The sequence below is a fragment of the Myotis daubentonii genome, chromosome 19 (assembly GCF_963259705.1).
Source record: "Myotis daubentonii chromosome 19, mMyoDau2.1, whole genome shotgun sequence".
NCBI lineage: Eukaryota > Metazoa > Chordata > Mammalia > Chiroptera > Vespertilionidae > Myotis > Myotis daubentonii.
The window spans coordinates 4977044-4994551 of NC_081858.1; the positions used below are offsets into that span (position 1 = coordinate 4977044).

General features: G+C 59.5%; 1 protein-coding gene across 1 annotated transcript; it reads right to left on the minus strand.

The window, feature by feature from the left end:
• Positions 1-9654: 9654 nt before the first annotated feature.
• On the minus strand, positions 9655-16944 carry ACADS (acyl-CoA dehydrogenase short chain). Its single transcript, XM_059677104.1, has 11 exons — positions 16840-16944; positions 15988-16237; positions 13952-14103; positions 12774-12923; positions 12484-12595; positions 11884-12035; positions 11451-11621; positions 11195-11332; positions 10710-10805; positions 10525-10581; positions 9655-10388 (listed from the first exon to the last, which is right to left on the minus strand). Exons 1-11 carry the CDS (start codon positions 16942-16944, stop codon positions 10236-10238), a joined length of 1536 nt encoding a protein of 511 aa, XP_059533087.1. The 3' UTR covers positions 9655-10235.
• Between the last annotated feature and the right edge of the window lie 564 nt (positions 16945-17508).

Genomic DNA, 17508 nt, shown 5'->3' on the forward strand with positions numbered 1-17508 from the left:
CGGGGGACAGGCGGACACGGAGGTACAGCCCCTGGGGGGACAGGCGGACACTGAGGTACAGTCCCCGGGGGACAGGCGGACACGGAGGTACAGCCCCTGGGGGGACAGGCGGACACTGAGGTACAGCCCCTGGGGGACAGGCGGACACTGAGGTACAGCCCCTGGGGGACAGGCGGACACGGAGGTACAGCCCCTGGGGGGACAGGCGGACACTGAGGTACAGCCCCTGGGGGGACAGGCGGACACTGAGGTACAGCCCCCGGGGGACAGGCGGACACGGAGGTACAGCCCCTGGGGGACAGGCGGACACGGAGGTACAGCCCCTGGGGGGACAGGCGGACACTGAGGTACAGCCCCTGGGGGACAGGCGGACACTGAGGTACAGCCCCTGGGGGACAGGCGGACACGGAGGTACAGCCCCTGGGGGGACAGGCGGACACTGAGGTACAGCCCCTGGGGGGACAGGCGGACACTGAGGTACAGCCCCTGGGGGACAGGCGGACACTGAGGTACAGCCCCTGGGGGACAGGCGGACACGGAGGTACAGCCCCTGGGGGGACAGGCGGACACTGAGGTACAGCCCCTGGGGGGACAGGCGGACACTGAGGTACAGCCCCCGGGGGACAGGCGGACACGGAGGTACAGCCCCTGGGGGGACAGGCGGACACTGAGGTACAGTCCCCGGGGGACAGGCGGACACGGAGGTACAGCCCCTGGGGGGCAGGCGGACACTGAGGTACAGCCCCTGGGGGGCAGGCGGACACTGAGGTACAGCCCCCGGGGGACAGGCGGACACTGAGGTACAGCCCCTGGGGGACAGGCGGACACGGAGGTACAGCCCCTGGGGGGACAGGCGGACACTGAGGTACAGCCCCTGGGGGGACAGGCGGACACTGAGGTACAGCCCCCGGGGGACAGGCGGACACGGAGGTACAGCCCCTGGGGGGACAGGCGGACACTGAGGTACAGTCCCCGGGGGACAGGCGGACACGGAGGTACAGCCCCTGGGGGGACAGGCGGACACTGAGGTACAGTCCCCGGGGGACAGGCGGACACGGAGGTACAGCCCCTGGGGGGACAGGCGGACACTGAGGTACAGTCCCCGGGGGACAGGCGGACACGGAGGTACAGCCCCTGGGGGGACAGGCGGACACTGAGGTACAGTCCCCGGGGGACAGGCGGACACGGAGGTACAGCCCCTGGGGGGCAGGCGGACACGGAGGTACAGCCCCCGGGGGACAGGCGGACACGGAGGTACAGCCCCTGGGGGGCAGGCGGACACGGAGGTACAGCCCCTGGGGGGCAGGCGGACACGGAGGTACAGCCCCTGGGGGGACAGGCGGACACTGAGGTACAGTCCCCGGGGGACAGGCGGACACGGAGGTACAGCCCCTGGGGGGCAGGCGGACACGGAGGTACAGCCCCCGGGGGACAGGCGGACACGGAGGTACAGCCCCTGGGGGACAGACGGACACTGAGGTACAGCCCCTGGGGGACAGACGGACACTGAGGTACAGCCCCTGGGGGACAGACGGACACTGAGGTACAGCCCCTGGGGGGCAGGCGGACACTGAGGTACAGCCCCTGGGGGGCAGGCGGACACTGAGGTACAGCCCCTGGGGGGCAGGCGGACACTGAGGTACAGCCCCTGGGGGGCAGGCGGACACGGAGGTACAGCCCCTGGGGGGCAGGCGGACACTGAGGTACAGCCCCTGGGGGGCAGGCGGACACGGAGGTACAGCCCCTGGGGGGACAGGCGGACACTGAGGTACAGCCCCTGGGGGACAGGCGGACACTGGGGTACAGCCCCTGGGGGACAGGCGGACACTGGGTCGAGCTCTGTCTCAGCCTGCTCGGGCCAAGGCTCCTCAAACGGTGGCAGTGCCTCTGAGCGCATCTTCCTCCTTGCAGCCAAACTCTCCCCCCGTTTAAACCCAGCAGGAGCAATGGACACTCGGTGAGAATCGCTGATGCCCTCTGGGGAAGATGGGTTCAAAGGCCAAATAACCAGACCTGTGAGCATGACCCCTGAGAGAGACAAGCTGAACCAACTATGCAAATGACCCAGAATTAATGAACCAGATCGAGAACTCAAAATACACACCACAAATGTCCACGAAGAGAGGACGGACGGACAGTGGTCACATGATGCAGGCACAGGCCGTCCTGGTCAAGAACTAAGTGGAAATGCTGACTAAGGAAAGATACAGAACAGAACCTGGCTGAAGAACTAGAGACAGAACTTGGCTAGAGAACCTAGACAGAACATGGCAGGAAAACCTGGCGACAGAACATGGCTACGGAACCTGGCTGAAGAACCTAGAGACTGAACCTGGCTGGAGAACACAGTGAGAGGACATGGCTACAGAACTTGGCTAGAGAACCTAGACAGAACATGGCAGGAGAACCTGGATAGAACCTGGCTGGAGAACCTGGCGACAGAACATGGCTACGGAACCTGGCTGAAGAACCTAGAGACTGAACCTGGCTGGAGAACACAGTGAGAGGACATGGCTACAGAACCTGGCTGGAGAACACAGTGAGAGGACATGGCTACGGAACCTGGCTGGAGAACCTAGAGACTGAACCTGGCTGGAGAACACAGTGAGAGGACATGGCTACAGAACCTGGCTGGAGAACCTAGAGACTGAACCTGGCTGGAGAACACAGTGAGAGGACATGGCTACGGAACCTGGCTGGAGAACACAGTGAGAGGACATGGCTACAGAACCTGGCTGGAGAACCTAGAGACTGAACCTGGCTGGAGAACACAGCGAGAGGACATGGCTACGGAACCTGGCTGAGATCCTGGATAGCACCAGGCGAGAGAACCCAACCATGCTGATCAACTGAACGCTGCCTCCGTGTCATTCCTTCTTCGCCGACTCCGCCCACACCTTGGGGACCCCTGGACCTGCGGGGGCTGGACCCCAACAACTTATTAGCCATCAATTTCTTGTATGGACGATTGACGCTAATAATTATAAGACTAACAGAAGCCGTGTAATTTGCATTGAAGATGCCCTAGCTGGTTTTGCTCAGTGGATAGAGTGCAGACCTGTGGAATAAAGGGTCCCAGGTTCAATTCTAGCCAAGGGCACATGCCCGGGTTGCAGGCTCAATCCACCCCCAGTAGGGGATGTGCAGAAGTCAGCCAAGCAATGATTCTCCCTCCTCTCTGAAATATAAATATATTTTATATCTTATAATATATATAAAGATATATATAATATATATACATATATATAAAGATAATAGAATGCTATGAGTTTACAATACAAAAAAGCTTCCTTATGTATCAAAATTGTCATCAAGTTTCCTTTTGTCTGGCTTGAAAATTTCTACATGTTTGTATGCAACATCATATTTTTACATTTCTTTTAAAAACTATCATTAGGAAAGAAAAGTGTAACAATTCCTATGTATGTATAAACATATATAGCTACATACACTTATAATTAATTACAGTAGAAATACAACTGAAATGTTTTATTGATAAATATTTGACTCGTTATACAAATTACCAATATTTGACTGATTCATACAACTTGTCAAAATGTTAGGAAAATGCCATTATTGCCCTAACTGATTTGCCTCAGTGGATAGAGCGTCAGCCTGCGGACTAAAAGGTCGCAGGTTCGATTCCGGTCAAGGGCATGTACCTTGGTTTCAAGCACATCTGACTGATGTTTCTCTCCCATCGATGTTTCTAACTTTCTATCCCTCTCCCTTCCTCTCTGTAAAAAATCAATAAAATATATATTTTTAAAATGCCAAAAAAAGAGAAAGAAAGATACAACAGTTGAAATAACACAACAGATGGAATAAATAGTGTCACTGACCAAGTGGAGGGGAAACAGTCAAATAGAAGGTTCGGCTGAGAGGCCCTCCAGGAGGCACCGGAAGACAGACAGAAGATGTAGAAGAAAAAGGTAGGACACGTGGGAGCCGGAAACTGAATGTCAACATCACAATAGTGTGTAGAAGGAAAAAATACACAAATGGAAAGACAAACGTTTCGATAAACACCCAAGATGTTGCGGAATTAAAGCAAGAGAAAGACAAAGTTTTGAGGAGCGATAAACAGGCTCAGTGATGAGAACTGCGGCTCTGGACACGTTATGGTCAAACTTGAGAACATCGAGAGTGAAGAGAAAACCAATGGAAAGCTTTTTAGAGATAAAGAGCAGCTTACCTGCCGTGGAAAAGGAAAAGACAGCGTCAATGCCAGGCTCCTCGACAGTGAGCCAGAGGCAAGACAACAAAGATATTCTGAGCTCTCAGAGCATTTACTCTGCAAACGACCTCAGTGAAGCATCTGGGACAGAGTAAGGACAGCAGTAAATGCAGGAGAATGGGGAGGTGGGTGGGGAGTGGGATGAGAAGTACCTGGCAGTTCACTGTGACTGAGGGGGAGGGAAGGAGAGGGCGGGGAGGAAACACCTGCAACAACCCGGAACCAAACCCTGGGTTTGAACATGGGTATGGAGCTTCCTGTTTGGGTGACGGAAATGCTCAGGAACTGGACAGTGGTGACGATTGCACAGCGCTGCAATACTGAATGCCACTGAACCGCACTCTTTCTTCTTCAAGAAAAATGGTTGACATGGCAATTTTTATGTTATATGCATTTTACCACAATTTTAAAAACTCAGTAACAAAAAATACCAAGTAAATCCCATGTTCGTAAACAAATACTAAATAACTGGCGTCAGAGGAGAAGAGCACAGTGGAATTCAGAAAACTGAGAATGAAACGTACAATATATCAAAATCTACCGAACGAAGCTGGCCATGCTTGCAGGGAAACCCATCACTTTAAATTCATTTACGAGAGAAAACAAAGACTGAAAAATCAGTGAACACTCATCCCAGGAAGTTGGAAAAAGAACAGCAAATTGAATTTTAAAATAGAAGGAAACAGAAGTTATAAATCATATTTTAAAAACACAGCACTGGGCTGTAATGTATAGCATGGTAACTATAATAATACTGCATTGCACATTTCAAAATTGCTACAAGAATAGATCTTAAAAGTTATCGCAAGACAAAAAAAAAATGTGTAGCTATGTATGGTGATAAATGTTAACCAGACTTATTGTGGCGACTGTTTCACAATGCTCTCCCAAAAAAGCGAGGTATAATCTTTTGCTAATGGAGGGTCTTGCCTTCAATTTTTAAAAAACGCAACACCTGTGTTGAGGCTCAATGACGCTAGCGCAATAAACCTGGGTATGCCTGTGTCATGTACTAGCAAGTCACTGTTATACACCTGAAGCCAGCATAATGCATGTCAATTATACTTCAACTTAAAAGATACAAAAACACAATACCGAATGTCAATAAAGTCAAACGTTGTTCTTTAGAAAGACAAAAGTAATTGACAAAACTTGGATTGACTGAGAAAAAGATCAAATACTAACAACTGAAGTCAGGAATAAAATAGGGATTTCACGCCCGCCGGCGTGGCTCACCTCGGAACCAGGTCAAGGTTTGATTCCTGGTCCGGGCACATGCCCGGGTTGTGAGCGCGATCCCCAGGAGGGGGTGTGCAGGAGGCCGCCAATCAATGACTCTCTCTCATTGATGTTCCTATCTCTCTCCCTCTCTCCCTTCTTCTCTGAAATCAATAACATATTTTTAAAAATAAGGATTTTACAACACTATCGCTGCCCAAAATGCACTGCATGGACCTAATCATGAGGAACCCTGGGACAATCTAAAAACAACGGGCTGGATGCCTCCAGATCCCACGGTCCTGGCAGAGCAGGTCGGTCTGGCTCAGGGCCCGTCCTTGCGTGGAGGAGGAGCGACTCTCAGCCGAGCACACGGGAGCCTGGGCCGCGAAAAGGTCGGCGATGGCGGCCCCGAGACAAAGCGGCCAGCGAGGCCCCCGTGGAGCTTCCCACGCGAAAGCTCCGGCTTTGCCAAGTGTCCTGCTGAGTGAGTGACTGTCCTGTCCTTTTCCTTTTTAAATTAATATGCTATTTCCATTTACACAAGAGAAAACAATACATTAACTTCATTAATGAAATATAACACAGAGAAGGAAAAAACACACAGATTTGAGAACAGTAAACTCTGGATTTTTCCCTTGGGTAAGAAACAGCCAATCAAGATATTCACGAAGAAACACCTTCACCAATTTACGGATTCTCTCAAAAACAGGACGCGTTTGCAGCGAAGCGCACGCGACCAGCTGTCCCTCTGTCACGGCTGTGACCCGGGTCGGGCACGCCCACCTCAGGCCCTCCTCACAGCATTCCTCCTGGAGAATTTCTCAGCGCTCCCCCACCTCCCCGTTTGATCCAGCTCAGCTCCCAAGCCTCGCTGGCGAGCAGGGTGTCAGTTCCCTCTCACACAACCTCACAAAGTGAAAACGGCCTAGGTGCCCGGCCGGTGTGGCACAACGGTCGAGTGTCGACCTATGAACCAGGTCACAGTTTGATTCCCAGTCAGGGCAAAGCCCGGGTTGTGGGCTTGATCCCCGGGTGCGGCGTGCAGGAGGCAGCTGATCGATGATTCTCTCTCATCATTGATGTTTCTCTCTCTCTCCCCCTCTCCCTTCCTCTCTGAAATCGATAAAAAAAAAAACTTAAAAGCTTAGGAACAATGGTGTTGTGTTAGCATTTCAGTGTGCGAACACTCCAGGCAAGCTGGACAAAAAGCTTAAAGACCCCCCTCTCGTGTCACTTCGATGCGGCCCCACTCGCCTTGGGGCACCTCTTGCATCCGACCCAGCCTGGCATTGGACATCCTCGTATTTTTCCTGCCCGGACCTGTTCTCAGCTATTTCTTTTTTTTAAATATAATTTTATTGATTTCAAGGAGGAAGAGGGAGAAACAGAAACATCAGTGATGAGAGAGAATCATTGATCGGCTGCCTCCTGCAGGCCTCACACTGGGGATCGAGCCTGCAACCCGGGCCTGTGCCCTGCTCGGGAATCGAACCCTGACCTCCTGGTTCATAGGTCAACGCTCAACCACTGAGCCACGCCGGCCGGGCTCAGCTGTTTCCTTAGGGACCCCGAGGCTCATTGCTATAGGGAATTATTCTTCCAGGCCTTCCCACTGTATAGTGCGTGGTCGGCAAAGCACGGCTCGCGAGCCGCATGCGGCTCTTTGGCCCCTTGAGTGTGGCTCTTCCACAAAATACCACGTGTGGGCGCACACGGACAGTGCGATTGAAACTTCGTGGCCCACGCGCAGAAGTCGGTATTTTGTGGAAGAGCCACACTGAAGGGGCCAAAGAGCCGCATGCGGCTCGCGAGCCGCGGTTTGCGTGATAAAACACACCCGCCCTGCCAAGTCGCGCTCCACCCCGGGCCAGGGCGGATTGGCCGTGGGACTGAGGAGCTCCTTCGGAGGGGCTCTGCCTCGTTCTGTGCTTTTCTCATGTTCCTTAGCGAGACCCTCCAAGGAAGTGTGAGCTTCACGCCTCAGAAAACGGCACCTGTCCCGGGCCCGACCCGGACCCAGGCGCCCTCGTGCTCCGAGGGGCCCTCTTTTCTATCCGCCTTCTCCCCAGGGAAACTGACTCCCGGGCAGAAACGCTCAAGGAGCAGAGGAATCAAGCAAAAGCTCACAAGCCCCTTTTCTCTTCTTCCTGGGACCCTTCTACCCAGTGGACCTGGGTCGTGGTCCCCAAGATCTAAAGCCAATGTGCCCACTTGCTGTGAATTCGTTCACTTCAATACAGCACCTCTGTTCGCACTGAATGCGTCGAGGTGACTGGTTAATAAACTGTGTGGGTCTCAGGTGAGCCGCGCCGCCGTCACCTGTACTGCGCTGTGCTCACCGCCCCAGTCGTCTCCCTCGGCGGCTGTCCTTGCTCTTCGCAGGAACAACGGGGCACAAGGGGACATCACGTCTGCCACCGACTCAGACGTTCACGTTCAAACGGACTCGGGGCAGAGTTCTAAGCTGGGGGGCCTGTAACTGACCGGCCTGCTCCCCGTTAAAGCCGAGGGTCTGGGCCTCGCCTCTCCTCCCGGGAAGACCTCCGACCCGCGAGAGCTCCTTGAGGCCCGAGTGCTCGGGGCCTTGGCTCAGAGCCGGGCCCCTTCAGCTGCTAACGGAGGACAATGGCCCTGGGGCTGTGGGCGCTTCCCAGAGAGCAGGGAGCAAGGCCCCGCTGGGCCGACTGGTCCTGGGCTGGGCAGCCTCCTCTGCGGCCGGCCCTGGGGACAGGGTGGCCCCGCCGGCTGCCTTGGCCCTTTGAGGCCCGGGTGCTTTCCGGCAGGTAGGACCCCGGCGGGCGGAGGCCTCTGGGCCGGAATGCCCAGCTGGGAGAGGCCAGGGCCCCGCAGGAGAGCTGGGCTCCAGCGGCCGCCCGCCTGGGACTGAGCTCAGTTCCCCGTTCCCCTGAGCCCTGACATGACTCACGCCTCCACTTAAAACCAGTAAAACCAACCTAACCCTGCACTGTGTCCTCAATGCTGGCTCTTCAGAAAGACGACTCTCAGTCCGAGCCCCTGGCACTGCTGAGAGTAGCCCAAAGACGCCCACCGCCCTGTCCCTCGCCTCCCGCTGGGCCAGGGGTGGAGGCACCTGACACCCTCCCGCCAATTGTGGGGGTCAGGGACTCCAGGGGTCAGGCCTCCACCTGCTCCCAGGTGAGGTGGTCACACCTGCGCTCCTGGGAGGAGCTCTGAACCCACCCGGCTCCCGGCACCAAGCCAGGGCCCAGGAGCCTGAGGGTGTTGGCGGGGCGCTTACCTGGAGCAGGAGCCCCACCAGCCGGCCCTGCCCTGGCGCTGCCTGGCCTCGGAGCTGGCGGCAGCGGATCTGACCACGGGCGTCATTATCAGGAGGGTCTCACCTGAGCGCCCGCAGCCTCACCTGAGCGCCACCACCCGCGCCGCCTCCCGCGCCCTTGCTTGCCCCCAGGTGGTGGAAATCAGGACCTGATTCCCCGCGGGGAGCTCCTCTCCGCCCCCCACGCCCGCCCGCCCGCCCGCCCGCCCGGCTCCAGGACACCAAGGCCAGGTGCTGGCGCAGCCAGTGGGCTGAGGGAGCCTGTGCTTAGGGCCAGGGCACTGCCCGCCGGTCTCTATCTGGCCAAGGTCAAGGCCAGCCTTGCCACGCGTGGGCGAGTGGGAGGCTGGAGCTGCCGTCTCGGTGGGGGTGGGGGCGCAGCAGCCTGCCTGGCACAGAAGCCCACGCGTGGCGATGGCCGGTGTGTCCGGCGCCCCTTTGGCGGTCGCTCCAAGTGGGTCATTTCCCCACTGTCCTCCCTCCAGACCTCACAGCAGCGCCTGGTGTTTGCTTTCCTTGTCGTTCTCTCTCCACTCGCTTCACAGGGCCACAGCGATTGAGCCTGGGCTCCAGCCCCAGGCACCTTGGCCCAAAGCCTGGTCCCCGACCAGGACCCCCTGGCAGGCTCAGTGCTGCCCCTCCCCCTCCAGCCCCCCCCCCAGCACTCACACGGGGCCTCTACAGCTCTGCTCCTCCCCCTGCCCCCTCCCCCTCCAGCCCCCCCCCCAGCACTCACACGGGGCCTCTACAGCTCTGCTCCTCCCCCAGCCCCCTCGGGCCCATCTGGCGCCTCCTTTCCTCGGTGGAGAGCAGGGGCCACTTTCCTGACACCTGACACCCAGGAGGCCCCGGAGAGGCTCCTCCCGGCCTGGCCTGTGTCACCGGCCTCTCACTGGAGCTCTCCGGGCGGCCAGGCCCTCCTGCGACAGGCGGACGCGCTGGTCAGAAAGCCGTGGGAAGGAGCATCTGCCTCCGGCAGTTCACAGGCAACCTCACAGGCAAGGACACGGCTCGGACAGGTCCGCTTTATTGCTCTCAGTTCCCACCCTGTCCCACCCACCTGACTCCTCTGTCGGCTCCTGCTGCTCTGAAGTGACTCCAGCCCCACCCACTCCTCCGGACCCCTGACCTGGGGGTGGGGGGGAGCTGCCGCTGCAGTCCCAGGCCCTCCTGGCCTCCTGCTGAGCACCTGGGCCCGCGGCAACCAGGGCGCCCCCAGTGGCCACAGTCCTTCCCGCGGCCCTGCCTTCAGGAGGCCGTCCCCCCATGAAGAATAAGGCACGTGGTGAGGGGGAGCGACAGGACAGAGCCTGGGGCGGAGTCCTCACGCAGGGCACAGCCCCTCGCCTCGCCTTCCCCAGGGCTGCCAGCAGGTGGGTCTGGGGCCACACCATGAGGGCTGGGCGGTGGCCTGGCCCCTGTGGAGTCCTTCCCACAGTCAGGTCCGCAGCCACGGGCTGGGCGTGGCCGGCCCTGGGCTCAGCTCCGGTAGCTCTTGAGCAGGTGGCCCGCGATGACCAGCCTCTGGATCTCACTGGTGCCCTCGTAGATCTCGGTGATGCGGGCGTCACGGTAGTGCCGCTCGGCCGGCATCTCTGTCACGTAGCCCATGCCACCCAGGATCTGAATGGCCTACGGTGACAGGCAGGGCTCAGGGGGAGAAGACGCCTCCAGGCGGACAGACAGGGGCAGGATCAGCCACACAAGGACAGCTGGGAGGGGCGGCCGGCTCGACTGCTCAACCGGCCTCGCCGCCCGGGACACTCACCTGGTGGCTGATGGCAGTCGCGGCCTCCGATGCAGCCAGCTTGGCCATCGCTGCCTCCTAACCACAGGGACGGGGGTCAGAAACGGCACCACGTGCCCCGCACCTGCCTCAGAGGGCAGGCCTGGGAGAGCCCCCTGGAGCAGCAGGAATGGGACCCCCACCCCGGCTTCTCCCTTCCCAGGCACCTTGGTGAAAGGCTTCTTGTTGTCCTTCAGCATGGCAGCGCGCCAGGTCAGCAGCCGGGCACTCTCCAGGGCCAGGGCCATGTCCGCCAACTTGAACTGCAACGACCAGGCACCGGCCGCCAGTCAGCACCTGCCCTCCCCGCCTCCCTCCTGCAGAGGACAGCAGGGAGCAGGACAGCAGGGAGCAGGACAGCAGGCAGCAGGACAGCAGGGAGCAGGAGGACAGCAGGGAGCAGGAGGACAGCAGGGAGCAGGAGGACAGCAGGGAGCAGGACAGCAGGGAGCAGGACATCAGGGAGCAGGAGGACAGCAGGGAGCAGGACAGCAGGGAGCAGGACATCAGGGAGCAGGAGGACAGCAGGGAGCAGGAGGACAGCAGAGAGCAGGACAGCAGGGAGCAGGAGGACAGCAGGGAGCAGGACGCTCCTCGTCGCCCGGTTCCCTCCCAGGCTCCAGGCCAGGCTCCTGGAGTCTCCACCTGGTACCTGGATGCCCTGGAGCTTGGTGATGGGCGCCCCAAAGGCCTTGCGATTCTCGGCATAGTTCACAGCACAGTCCAGGGCGGCCTGGGCGATGCCCAGTGCCTGGGAGGCGATGCCAATGCGGCCCATGTCCAGGGTTTGCTGTGGGGACCGCCCCAGTCAGCAGCTGGCCAGCTGGATGCCAGGGCCTCAACCCAGGGCCCCTCCCCCCGCCCTGCTCACCCCCCCCCCCCCGCCCGCTCACCCCCCGCCCGCTCACCATGGCTATCTTGAAGCCCATCCCCAGCTCCCCCAGCAGGTTCTCCCTGGGGATGCGACAGTCCTCAAAGATGAGGTTGGCGGTGGACGAGGCCCGGATGCCCAGCTTGTCTTCCTTCTTCCCCAGCGAGAGCCCGGGCGTTGGCATGGGAACCAGGAAGGCACTGATGCCCTGGAAGAGCGGAAAGCCCCGTCCGTGCGTCCCAGAGGCGGCCCGGCCACGCCCCTCTACCAGCCACCTGCCGGGTCCCTTCCCTCCCTTCCCTCAGGACCTCGGGCCGTGACGCCCTCTGCTGGCCGCTCTGGGGAAGGTGCAGTCCCCGGCCAGTGGCAGGCAGGGGCGGGGGAAAGCTCCCCGGGACCCAGAGCACGAGGCTCTGAGCTTCGTCAGAGACTGAAATGACGGCCGGGCCTCCGTGGTCTCCCGTCCCCACCTTGTGGTGCAGGGACCTGTCGGTGCTGGCAAAGACCACAGTGGCCGAGGCGTCCCAGCAGTTGGTGATCCAGGCTTTGGTGCCATTCAGGACCCAGGAGTCACCCTCTGCCCGGGCGGAGGTGGCTGCGGCTCCCGCGTCGCTGCCATTGCCTGCGGGCACACAGACTCGTCCAGGCCACCTCCACCCCCGCCACCCACCGGCACCGCTGCCAACTGGGCCAGAGCCCAACCTCAACCCCCAGGCCCCTGAGAGGAAGCTCCAAGGCCACGCCAGCTCCACAGCGTTCAGTGCAGGGAGAGGGGGAGGAGGAGGGGAGGGGAGGGGAGGGGGAGGCGGGAGGGGGAGGGGGAGGGGAGGGGAGGGGGAGGAGCAGGGGACGGGAGGGACGTGTAGCAGCTTCAGGCAGGGGACCCCAGCACGAGCATCTCTGCCAGCGGGAGGTGACCTCCCAGTCAGCACAGGCCCCAGCTCCCGCCTCCCCCTCCCCGGGGGCAGCGGCTCCAGTCTGTCACCCGCTGCTGAGACACGGAGGCGAGGGGAGGGGACGGAGGGGACAGGGGACAGAGGGGAGGGGACGGAGGCGGCCCCACTGTGTACCTGGCTCGCTGAGGGCAAAGCAGCCAATCTTGTCGCCGCTGGTGAATGGCGTGACCCACTTCTGCTTCTGCTCCTTGGAGCCAAACTTCATGATGGGCCCCAAGTAGAGGGACTGTGGGGGCAGAGGGCACGGTCGGAGGCCTCAAGCCCAGGCACCTGCCCGCCCAGGACCCACCGCAAGGCCTGTTCTCTCCAGAGCCCGAAGGACCAAGGAGCCGGACACGTGGTGAGTGCCTGCCCAGGGGAGCCCCCCGCCACCCGGGCCCCCGAGGTCCGGGACGGGGACTCACATTGTTGACACTCATGATGACGCCGGTGGAGGCACAGCCCCGGCTGATCTCCTCCATGGCGATGGCATAGGCCAGGTAATCGAGGCCGGCGCCACCCAGCTCCTCCGGCACGTCCATGGCCAGGAGCCCGAGCCCGCCCATCTTCTTCACCTGGTCTCCGGGAAGGAGTCACCCTCAGCACACCTCCCTCAAGCTGCCCTGGCCCACACTCCGCACGGCTCACCTCTGCAGCCACAACCACTGAGCAGCAGAAGGCACAGAGGCGCCAAGGTGAGAAGCATGGCAGCAAAGAACCACGGTGACCTTCTCTCAGTCCCTTAAGCATACCACACACACCCCTCCCCACCACAGGACCTTTGCACATGCTGCTCCCGGTCAGACATGACCTTTATCCACTAGGTATTATCTCCTCCTCCCCTTCGGTTCTCAGCTCAAGCCACCACTTCTTGGGGCTGTCACCCCAGTCTCGCCACACCTGTGCCTCTCCCCCGAGTGCTTATGCAGCGGGAATGTCACCTGTTGCTGTGCTCGTTTTGATTAAGGTCTTTCTCCCTGACCACGAGGGCAGACGGTGTGCCTGCTCACTGCTCCATTCCCAGTGACAGCGAGAGAATGAGCGAGTGGGGAGAGCCGGGGAGTTGCATTTGGAGTAACGTGCTCGTGGTGAATTACCGAGTGCTGGCCTAGAAACGTGCCCACTCTGCTGAAGTGCTGTGTGTGCGTTCTCGCAGTGCAGTCTCTCTCCGAGACCGACGCTGAGTCAGCCTCATGTCGCAGGCGAGGGAGACGGGCACGTTTTTAACTCTCTCACCAACTTGCGTTTCATCAACGTATGTGACAACAGCACACAGGACTGTTGTGAGGACAGAGCTCACACTTCCCAAGCAGGGAACAGAGCCCAGCACGTGGCAAGGGCGCGCTTTGAGTGTTATTAACACCATGCCTGCTACCCGGTAAGCGTGGCCACCAGCCACCACTATTACTGTTATTCCAAAACTTAAATCCCGGCCACGGGCCTCATGCTGAACCCGGGGAACTTCCAGAGCATTTTCTGGGTCCCAAGACCTGCCTTGGGGTTCCTGACTAGAGTCTCCGTGTCATTGGCTGTCACCATCACCACTCACCCGGAGCCCAGCCGAGGGCACGCTCCACCCTGGGCTGCTGAGGGCGGCGCCTACCTGAGCCGCTGGGAAGCGGTGTTCCTTGTCTATCTCGGCCGCGATGGGAAACAGCTCCTTCTCAGCAAAGTCCCGGCAGGTCTGGCGCAGCATCTGGTGTGTCTCGGGCAGGTCCACGGACTGGTAGACAGTGTGTAACTGCCGGCGGAGAGCTGCCAGCAGGAGCGGTAGCGGGAGGGGGTGCGAGAGGCCTTGGTTAATGACAACAGGGACCCACTCTCTCGGCGTCTCCACCAGGGATGGTGCTGCCCCCGAGGGACATGGGAATTGTCCGCAGACACTTGGGTGTCCTAACTGAATGGGGAAATGGTATCCGTATGGAGTGAGGAGACCAGGGAGGCTGCTAAACATCCCACAATGCCAGTCCCCACCACAAAGAATTATCCGCCCAAATGTCAAAGTGCTGCTACTGAGAACCCCCAAGATAACTGCTTATAATGCTTTTTTTTAAAGTATATTTTTATTGATTTCAGAGAGGGAGGGAGAGGGAGAGAGAAACATCAATGATGAGAGAGAATCATTGACTGGCTGCTTCCTGTACGCCCCACTCTGGGAGCTGAACTGTGACCTCAATGCTTTCTAAACACTCTGCATACACGATCCCACCCCATCCTCAGTAAAATGCCAATGATGATGATGATGATGATGATGATGATGATGTCCACAAGCGCTAGCGCTGTGCCCTTAAAGGGTCTTAACCTCACTGATCCTCAGCTAATACTCAGTGTGGAGGATGACATTATTGAGGATCTGGGGAGAGGAGGATTAAGAGGATACTGCCCCGCTGGTGTGGCTCAGTGGTTGAGCACTGACCTATGAACCAGGAGGTCACGGTTTGACTCCCAGTCAGGGCACATGCCTGGGTTGCAGGCTCGATCCCCAGTGTGGGGTGTGCAGGAGGCAACAGGTTGATGATTCTCTCTCATCATTGATGTTTCTCTCTCTCCCTCTCCCTCTGTGACATCAATAAAAACATATGTTTATGTGTGTGTGTGTGCATATATATATATATATAGAGAGAGAGAGAGAGAGAGAGAGAGAGAGAGAGAGAGGGAGATTTAAGGAGATACTAACTGGCCCTAGCCGGTTTGGCTCAGTGGACAGTGTTGGCCCTCAGACTGAAAGGTCCCAGGTTTGATTCTGGATTGGGGTTGGGGTGAGAGTGGGAGGCAAGCCATCCATGTGTCTCTCTCACATCGATGTTTCTCTCTCTCTCTCCCTTCCACTCTCTAAAAATCAATGGAAAAATATCCTTGGGTGAGGATTAACAAAAAATGAAAACAAAATAAAGAGATAATATAGTTGGAAACATTTAGGGCAGCGGTTCTCAACCTGTGGGTCGCGGCCCCTTTGGGGGTCTAACGACCCTTTCACAGGGGTCGCCTAAGACCATCGGAAAACACATATGTAATTACATACTGTTTTTGAGACTAATCACTGTGCTTTAATGATGTTCAATCTGTAACAATGAAAATACATCCTGCATATCAGATACTTACATGACGATTCATAACAGTAGCAACATTACAGTGATGAAGTAGCCACGAAAATGATTTTATGGTTGGGGGTCACACAACATGAGGAGCTGTATTAAAGGGTCACGGCGTTAGGAAGGTTGAGAACCACTGATTTAGGAGAAAAGGAAGGAACTGACTGTAGCTAAGGCCTGGCAGGGCCCTCGCGGGCATTCCCTCTGCTGTTACCGGGGCGATGGGTCCGGCCGGGCCCTGGGTGTCCCTGGGTGTCCCTGGGTGTCGCTGCACGCGAGGGGAAGAGGGGAGGGTGCAGCCCTGAGCTCGCTCCGCTCCAGGCCGGCGCTGGGCCGCTGGGTCGGTCCCCACAACCGAGGACAGCACCCCCTGCGGCCATGACTCAGGGGCCAACTGAGGCAGCGGCCGCCAAGGTCACGGCGCAGGGGGCGGGAGCCGGGGGTCGGCGGAGCGCGGGCCGCGCAGGCGCCGGCCTGAACTGGGGCAAAGGTCACGGCCGCCCCGCCGGGGACCCGCCCGCCCGGGGCCGCGGGGCCGGAGACTCACCCCCGCGGACGGGCCCGCAGATCCGGGCGAGCATCGCGGCGGCGGCCGTGAGGACGGACAGGGGACGAACGGGCCGCTCCTCCAGCCTCCGCGGCCCGGTTCCGGCTGCGGGTCGGCGCCGCGGTCCGTTCCCGCCCCCGAGGCGGGGCCTCCGCGCCCGCCCGCCCCGCCCCGCCCTCCTGGCGGGGACCCGCCCGCCTCTGTGACGTCCGGGGGCTCCTCCCCGAAGCCTCGGCCGCCGTCCCGGCCCCTGTGCCCGGCCGCGGGCAGCGACCCCCCCGCCAGCTCTGGCCTCGGCACCGGCTCCCGCGGGGAGTGCGCCTTCCTGCGGGCTCAGGGCTCGCCCCGGGCCGCCTGGTGCCCCCCGCAGGCCTCACCCCCGCCCCCGCCCGCGAGCCCCGGGGACGGGCTGCCGGACGGAGTCCTTCCCCCGCGGCTGTGCCGGTGCGGAGGTGGGCGCCGCTGCCACCTGCCTGGGTCCCGGGGCCGGGGGACCGCCCTGCGGCCGTGTGCGGGGCCCTCAGCGCCCTCCTGGGGGCAGCTGGGCACAGGGACAGCCGCGCTCCCCCTCCAGGCTCCCGCCGCCTCAGGGGCCCTTCCACCAAGGGCGCAGCACCTTGACCTTGGCCTTCCCAGCCTCCACCTGGGAAGCAAACTTCTGTCCTTTATTATTAGCCAGAGGCCCAGCGTGAAAATTCATGCACTGGATGGGGGGTCCCTCAGCCTGCCTGCCCCCCTCACAGTCCGGGAGCCCTCGGGCTGGAGGCCACTGGCGATCAGGGGAAGGCGAGGCCCCATCACACCTCTGCTGCTGCCACTGCCGGCAGCGCCAGCCTCAGCTGACCTGGTTACCTGTGCCTCGGGCAGCCGTGGGCAGCCAGGCAGCCGCCATCCGAGGCTGGCCTGTGCCTCTGGCGCCTGCCGCCCCGCAGGGCTGAGGGGACTGGGCGCTGCCATCTTTGAGGGTGGGGCAATTATCATATTCCCTCCTCGTTGACTGTGGGCACCACCATCTTTGCGACAGCGTGAGGGTCAATTTAGCATATTCCCTCTTTATTAGACAGGATTACTAGAGGCCTGGTGCACGAATTTGTGCAAAGGTGGGGTCAGGCTGGTCCGCCCTGATGGGGGCCCACGGGGCAGTGGCTGGGGGAGAGCTCCAGGGCGTGTCCAGCGGGTCTCACTCAGTCCTGATCAGCCGGACCCCAGCAGCAAGCTAACCTACCGGTCCCAGCGCCTGCCCCCTGGTGTTCAGTGCACATCATGGTGAGTGGTCGACCATCTGCTCCCTGGTGGTCAGTGCACATCATGGTGAGTGGTTGAGCTGCCTTAGCATATTTGGCTTTGATTGGTTGAACAGACAACCAGACACTTAGCATATTAGGCTTTTATTATATAGGATTATTATTTTAAATCCTCACCTGAGGATATGTTTTTATTGCTTTGAGAGAGAAACATCAGTGTGAGAGAATCAGTTGCCTTCTCTTCGTAACCTGACTGGAGATTGAACCCACAACCTGG